Genomic DNA, 7,961 nt, shown 5'->3' with positions numbered 1-7,961 from the left:
CAGCACTGAGACTCACTGTTGTCACAGGCCAGCTCCCTCAAGGGGGCTGCTGCTTTATACTGTTCCTCTTTGTGCTTGCTTTATTCTTGTTTGATGGTTCTGCTGTCGGATGAAATTTCTTTATTCTTAGCGATGTCAGAATTGCTGGTTGCCATGTACTGTACATCCAAGGCTTGGGTCTAGGAGCCCTTCATTCATCTGCCTTCTTCTACCTCACCATCGTATGTATGTGTGTGTGTATGTATGTGCATGTGTGTACGAGTGTTTGTGTGTGTGTGCATGTGTATGTGTATGAGTGTATGTGTGTGTGCATGTGTGTGTGTGTGTCAAGAATGCCAAGGGAACACATTGAGATAATACTGCGAGCAGGAAGCAGACAACTGATTTCCCTCTGTATGCTGTAAACATGTTTTATTACTATTGGTTAATAAAGACACCGCTTTGGCCTATAGCTGCTCAGAATAGAGCTAGGCAGGAAAACTAAACTCAATGCTGGAAGAAGACAGAGCCAAGCAGATGCCATGTACCTACCAAAGGAGAAAGACAATGGAAACTTACCAGTAAGCCACAGCCTCATGGTGATAGATTAATAAGAATGGGTTAATTTAAGATGGAAGAGCTAGCTAGGGATATACCTGAGTCATGGACAAACAGTGTTGTAATTAGTAGAGTTTTGTGTGACTATTCAGCTGGAAACCAAAAAGCAGTCTCCGTGACAGACAAACTTTTAGTTAGCTGCCAAATGTACTAGAATATAGTATGAATTTCATTTGAAAGCCTTTGTTTGACTCCTTAAACTGGTCACTCAAAGCAGCCTTTGAAGTAGCAATTTACAGGGACTCAATTAGCTGTTAGGAACTTGTTTTGATGCAGACTCTTGGCCAAGATCTTGCTAAGTTGCTAAAGATATTGTATATAGTTTTCACCTTTCCTTGGCTGTATCTGTTTAGTCCTATTAGAGTTTGCATCCACTCCAAACTGGATTGATAGTTGGGACACCAAGCTCTGAATCCAGATCTTCCATGAGTGAGGTTTCTGCTGCTTCTTGTCAACTGTTCCTGCCCCACTGCTGCTGGCCCTGGGGCTGTGGATGATGATTCTCTGGGGCTGTGGATGGTGTTCCTTAGGGCTGTGGAAATTGTCCCTGTCTCTACACAGATGAACAAATGCTGAAAATGTATGTGCACAGTTTTGAGAATGTTCTTTTAACAGAAGTCCTAAGAAGAAATGTAAAAAAAATTGTAGATATCTGATTTTGAGGGATTTGTTTATGTGTTCATTTGTGGTGCTGTGGACCAACCCCAAGGCCTAGGGCCAGCTTCACTGAACTAAACCCTCAATTCAGTTTGCATATACCTGTGACTTTTGAAGCAAACTGCCGTAGTAGTGTTATGGAAACAAAATGGAGAGGTAGGTAGGTTCAAGAAAAGAACTGAGGTGAGTGGTGGTGGCACACATTCTTAATCCCCGCACTCAAGATGCAGGTGGATCTCTGGGAGTTTGAGACCAGCCTGGTCTACAGCTCAAGTTCCAGGACAGGCAGGGCTACCACAAGGATCTCTGTCTCAAAAACCAAGTAGAAAGAAAGGAAGAAATGAAGATAAATAGAGGGGGGAAGAGAGAAAGAAAAAAAGGAGAGTGAAAGAGATAAAACCATAAAAGCATAAAAATCTATAAAAGGTTTCAGATGTTTTTTGTAAGATGAGATTGTGATATAAGTGTGTAATTCTCCTTTTTCAGTAAGAACTGTCCTTCCAGGTCAATATGTACAGATGCATTCTTTGTACTAACTGTATAATACTCTAAACGTGCGCATATATACAGTTCAATCCTATAGTATAGAAATGGAACACAAAATGGGCTACTGTTTATAGACAAGATTATGTAAGGTTTAAAACTGTTACCAAAGACAATGAGGAGGACCCAAACATAGATCTACACAGGAACAATAAAAGATAAGATCTCCTGAGTAAATTAAGAGCATGGGGGTCACAGGACAGGGTGGAAAGGAAAAGGGAAGGAAATAAGGGGAGCAGAGAAAAAGTATAGCTCAATAAAAACAATTTTTTAAAAAAAACTTTTACTAAATACTTAACTGGAAGGCCTCTGACATGGCTAAGTGGTTTAAAGGATTGGCTGCTCTTATGTAGGATTGATGTTCAATTCTCACGACCAACATGGTGGCCCTCAACCCTTGTAACTCCAGATGTCCTTCTCTGAGGTCTGAGGACACTACTGCACCAGTGGGTTGCACAGATGTACGTGCAAGAACACCCACACAGCCAAGTGGTGGTGGTGCATGCCTTTAACGCAAATACTTGGTGGAGGCAGAGGCAGTTGGATATCTGTAAGTTCCAGGCCAACCTGGTCTACAAACTGAGTCCCAGAGCAGCCAGAATAGGTCTTGAAAAACAAATTAATAGTAATAATAATAATGAGAAGCAATAGATAATCTAAATATTTTCCTAATTTCATATTACTCTACATAAGAATTTACTGATTCAGTATTTGTTAAAGACAACAAAAAAATGTGTGAAGAAAATATTTGAGTTTGCTCTCCCATACCTCGGATTGTATTGTAACTTAAGTCCTGAGTTCCTGGTGAATGCAGTTTGCAGCTCTTGTGCCTTAAAATTGATGTGTGTGGATGAAAGTAAACACTGTAGCCAGCTTTTCTTGCACATAGTAAAGGACTCTACCCAACTAATATCAAGAAATCCTAGATATTCATACAAACCTAAAGTCTGTATCAGATATTGGTAGCTTGGGGAGTATGACTATTATAATGATCAGTGCATAATTAAAATGTCAGGATTCTAACTTTAAACTAATCAGAGTAAAAAAGTATAATTTGTTACACTAATCCTTATTAAAAACTTATCTTGGTTTTACCCTGTAAAGATTTGTTTGTACCCGTTTCATAAAATGTTGATTGGCCAGTAGCCAGGCAGGAAGAAAGTACAGGCAGAATGATCAGGCAGGAAGCAGAGGCGGGGCAACAAGAACAGGAGAAATTGGAGAAGAGGAAAGCTCAGTCTGCAGTCTTCACCCAGACGCAAAGGACACGGATGAGAATGCCTTGCTGGTGAAAGGTACCAAGCCACGTGGCTAACACAAGACAAGAATTATGGGTTAAGATGAAAGATTTAAGCAATAAGAAACCTGAGCTAATAGGACAACCAGTTTATGATTGATGTAGACCCTTGTGTATTTCTTTGTCACTGAATGGCTGGGGGACTGGGTGGGATAGAAACCTCCATCAACATTGTTCTAATTAACTTTACAGGTGGTAGGTGGAATGAAGTATTTTATTGAGTTCATAGCCAGAGAAACCAAATGTTCGAAGGAGAGTAACACAGAACTGAAAGAAGATTGTGAGGTCAAGTCCTCTGGTGTGAGTAGCAGAGGGCCTGGGTGATGCTTTAAAATTCATTGCTCACGGGCCTCATGACTAACAATTTTCCTCTTGGCTTCTGCTTTCCTCATCAGCAAAGTCTCAGCTGCAGTGCTAATGTGTACATGAGACCTTGGGAGAACAAAGTGGAACCAACTGTCAAGTGCCAAGTATTAGAAGTGGTAGGAGCTCAATTGCGGTCAGCTTGGGGTCAATTCTGCCTATGATTCTAAAAAGTTATATTTGGGTATTCAAAATGAATCATTACTGAAAATAAACTGGGGGGAGGGGTATCTTTTTTAAAATAGTAAGAAGTTATACATTTCTATGCTGATCTACCCTGTGTTTTAATAGGTCTTGAAGGGGCTCACACACATGGTTCATGTCTGTAAGGGTGACTCTACATCATTCTTTCAAGTCTTTACAGAGTGCCCATGCGAATAGTGCTTTGTGAGTTGTCAAAGATGGGACACTAAGATTTGAAATGCCAGCCAGGCCATGGTGGCTCATGCCTTTAATCCCAGCACTCAAGAGGCAGAGGCAGACATATCTGTGAATTTGAAGCCAGTCTGGTCTCCAAAGTGAGTTCCAGGACAGCTAGAGCTGTTACACAGAGAAACCCTGCCTCTAAAAACAACAACAACAACAACAACAACAACAGGACAAATAAAAAGATTTGAAAAGCTGTGAGGCTCCAGAGTGAATTACATCACTATATCCCTTGTCCAGGCTCTGCAAAGCAAATGTCTCACATATTCTCAACAGTCCTTAGGGCCCTGGGAGGCAGTGCTGCTATTTTTCTTTTACAGAAAAGTGAAGGTAGTTTGTACAGCATCGAGTGAAGGTCTGATCAGAGCTTACCCTTTCCATCCTGATCCTCCCGGCTAGAAGATCTGACTTGAACACTGGCTTCTTCTGTCTCCTCTCACAGGTGGTGAAAATGGAGGTGGATCATATTCACGAAGCCATGCTTTCGTGCAAGTTGCCACCTCACTCTCTCTAGTTTAGGTCCTTGTCGTTTGTATACTGTCTGTAAATCATTGTAACAAGCCCTGTGATCAAGCTTGCGAGTAAGCTCCAGGGTGGTTCAGCCGAAAAAGTGAAACTGTGACGCTGTTCAGGCCTTTATAGATAAAACCAGTAATAACTGTTGCAGAAATGATATCAGGCCGGGCTGTGGTGGCACATGCCTTTAATCACAGCATTTGGGAATCAGGGACAGGCAGATCTCTGTGAGTTTGAAGCCAGCCTGGTTTACAGAGCGAGGGCCAAAAAAGACTCCAAAGCAACAGAGAAAAATCTGTCTCAAAAACACAAAACAAAACAAAAAACAAGAAAGAAAGAAATTAAATCAGTTAACAAACAGTGTGCTATTACATAGTTCAACCATCCAGTTTTTCCAAATGAAGAAAAACTCTTAGTCTTGGAGTATTATTAAGAACAATAGGCAGGCAAGTTTGGGGATGTATCAGTGGTTGAGGCCAACAGGTATAAGGTCTGGAGTTCAGTCTCCAGTACCACAAAGTCCATAAATCTTAAGAACAATTAAAAGAGAAGATATTTTGTTAATTCATTCTTTCTAGAAAATTAATATTGTATTTAAAATCTGGCAAGAATCACTCTCTTGTAAGCCAAAATGGCATCACCAGGATCTTAATCTCTGCTTCCCTCATTGATAACCTGATTCTAACAATGCTCCTCTTAATATTCCTCTCTAGATGATGAGGAGACCTCCAGGCTTTTCACCTTTCCGGTCAGTCCAAGTCCAAGAAGCAAAAGAAGGAACAACTGTAAGTCCACCCTATACTGCCACGGTGCAAGAAGAGCAGGATGCAGAACATGAGCGAAGACCCGCTGAGGGGCATGAGAAACAGAAAAAGCATAAGATTGACCACGGTCATAAGCATGGACATGACCAAGGCCATCGGCCCCCAAAGACACATGGCCTTGGCCATGGACATCAGAAGCAACATGGCCTTGGCCATAGACATCAGCTTAAATTGGATTATCTTAAACCCCAAAGGGAAGACGGTTTTGACCACAAACATAGAGAGGAACATGTTCATAAGCATGGTCATGGCCATAGTAAACACAAAAATCATAACAGAAACAGTGGCAAGCACACTGAGGAGAGAGTAGAGCCTTTGGCAGGCACTTCTGAAGACAGCTCTACATCCTCTACACAGACACAGGGCTGGACCACCACTAGCCCTCCCCTAGCTCAGCCCAGTGTCGCGGTTACTCCTTCTGACTTTCAGAACTCAGATTTAATTGATGGTGAGCTGGGTACCACAACACCATATGCCACGGAGACCTATGATGATTTGATCCCTGAAATCCGGGTGCAACCAGATAGCCTTTCATTTAAGCTGATATCTGACTTTCCAGAAGCAATGTCCCCCAAATGTCCTGGACGCCCATGGAAGCCAGTTAGTAGAAAGGATCCAACGAAAGAAATGGGAGAATTTTCTGATTTTGATCTCACTGATGCTCTTTCTTAACTTATGCAGCCTGCTAGCTCAGAGGGAATGCATTCAACTGACCTTCCTCTTCCTCTGTTGTCCCAGAAGCCTCTCCTTGTCTCAAATAAGTCATCTCCAACTCAATGTCTGTCTCCTCTGTTGCTTCTGAGTCTCTCTATCCATCCTCCTGACTTCCTCCTACTTTCTACATTTTTTTCCTAATAATGTATGTTCACCTTCTGTCAGCTGTTTGCTTGCTCTGCCTCTTGACCTATGGCTGATTGTATGTAATTCTGTGTATGATACTCAGGCAGAAAGCTCTCATATTAAAGGTGTGTGCTAGGGATGAGCCACACCAAAACTAGAAACAGTTTTTTTCCCCAGCAAATAATAAAATCTCAGGGTTCACAGTGTGTCAAATATCCTGCAAAACTAAAGCTTTTTGTTCCCATTGGTGAGTCCAACAGGCTCCATTAGACAATTCCATACCCATGGACACTAAGACAGTCTAGTGGTCACTAAACAAACAAACAAGATAAATGGACCTGTAGAGAGGAGGGGGGCACTAACAGCTATGGGAGGGAGAGAAAACAGAGAGTGGGGATAAGAATAATCAGAACTCACCAAGCGGTGGGGGCGCATACATTAATGTCAGCACTAGGGAGGCAGAGGCAGGCAGATATTTGTGAGTTCAAGGCCAGCCTGATCTGAGGATGGAGTTCCAGGATAGGCTCTAAAAGCTACACAGAGAAAAACCTGTCTTGAAAAACCAAAGAAAAAGTATAATCAGAAATATATATGTGAAATTGTCAAAGAACAACATATATGTGTACATATATAAATATATGTATATGTAATTGAATATATGTATATATGTGAAATTGTCAAAGAAAAATTTAGCTTGGTAAAAATATTATTGACAATAAACAACCAAAATATATATATAAATGAAAACTTTGACAATACTGTAAGGATTAATGGGACTGGGACAGAAGAGATGGCTCAGCAGTTACGAGCACTCAATGGCTGCTCTTCCAGAGGTCCTGAGCTCAATTACTAGCAACCATATAGTGACTCATGGAGGTAAAAAGATCGGGTGCCCTCCTCTGACATAAGTCATACATGCAGAAACAGCACTCATATACATTATAAATAAATCTTTAAAAGAAAGAATCCCCAGAATGTGAAAGACAGGAAGGGATTCCCACACCACGGAACAAATGGTATCAAGGGATTCCCGTACTGCAGAGTTGCTGTAAACCTTGGATTTAGAAAAAGCAAAATATCTACAGACAGGAATAAAGTCAAGAGCAGGAAGGGACGGTAAAGATATGATTTCACAACCATGCCATGCTGCGAATGCACTCATTGCTGCTGCTGGTGTTTACTGGAAGCATTGTGCTCTGAGTGTGTCTTTCATTTCAATATTGTCTACAATTTAAAATAAAGAACCAGTGACACCAGGAAACATTCGCACCTTGTCAAGCAGTTCATTATTTTGCAAATATCGAGCATGAACATCAAATTAACAGAGTTTTGCTATACTTACAGAGGCTTGCAAAAACCTGCGAATACAAGGGCAGACGCTCAGGGCCAGGGGCAGAGTCAGCACCTGGGAGTGAGGCAAAATCTTCACTCTTGGCACAATAGCCCCAGCATGAACCCAAGTGGACAGAACAGAAGAATCATGGGATACATGTAACATGGAAGAATGTCCTTTCATCACTCTGCCTCTGGGTGAAATAAAATTCAGACTTGATGAGTTCACAGTGGTCTCCTTTAAGCCACATCTGCACTGTAGCAAACTAAAGCCGTCACTAAAGCTTGAGTCCGGCCACAAAAGCTTACAACCCCACTCTGGAACATTCCCTCTAAATTAGACAGCAATCCTTAGATGGACCTCCTGCTCACTGAGACTCCATGGGTGCTAAGGGAAGGGTTAGGGAGTCCCATTCTGCCAGTATCCAAAGCTTAGCTCTTTGTTCTTCACCCTGTTCCTGCTCCCCAAGCCCATGCTAGGAATGATTAGACATGCTCAGTAATATTTCTAAATCTGGGTTTTACCCAGATAGAAGATAATCTATGTCAATTCAATATCTACTAGC

At 41.6% G+C, this 7,961-nt stretch overlaps 1 protein-coding gene across 1 annotated transcript in view; it reads left to right on the top strand.

Moving 5' to 3' along the window:
• The window catches only part of LOC126504348 (T-kininogen 2-like), a 26,613-nt gene extending 18,990 nt beyond the window's left edge, over positions 1 to 7,623 (top strand). The window contains exons 7-10 of the mRNA XM_050146646.1: positions 3,287 to 3,394; positions 3,490 to 3,576; positions 5,113 to 5,184; positions 7,408 to 7,623. Of these exons, the coding sequence (XP_050002603.1) occupies positions 3,287 to 3,394; positions 3,490 to 3,576; positions 5,113 to 5,184; positions 7,408 to 7,506 (366 nt within the window). The 3' untranslated portion in view covers positions 7,507 to 7,623. The remainder of the gene's footprint in view (positions 1 to 3,286; positions 3,395 to 3,489; positions 3,577 to 5,112; positions 5,185 to 7,407) is intronic.
• The last annotated feature ends 338 nt before the right edge of the window (positions 7,624 to 7,961 follow it).

Source organism: Alexandromys fortis, unplaced genomic scaffold, assembly GCF_014885135.2.
Source record: "Alexandromys fortis isolate MF-2015 unplaced genomic scaffold, M_Fortis_MF-2015_v1.1 scaffold_56, whole genome shotgun sequence".
NCBI classification, from domain to species: domain Eukaryota; kingdom Metazoa; phylum Chordata; class Mammalia; order Rodentia; family Cricetidae; genus Alexandromys; species Alexandromys fortis.
Note: the sequence above shows the minus strand (reverse complement) of the source record. Positions and strands in the feature narration are given on the sequence as shown.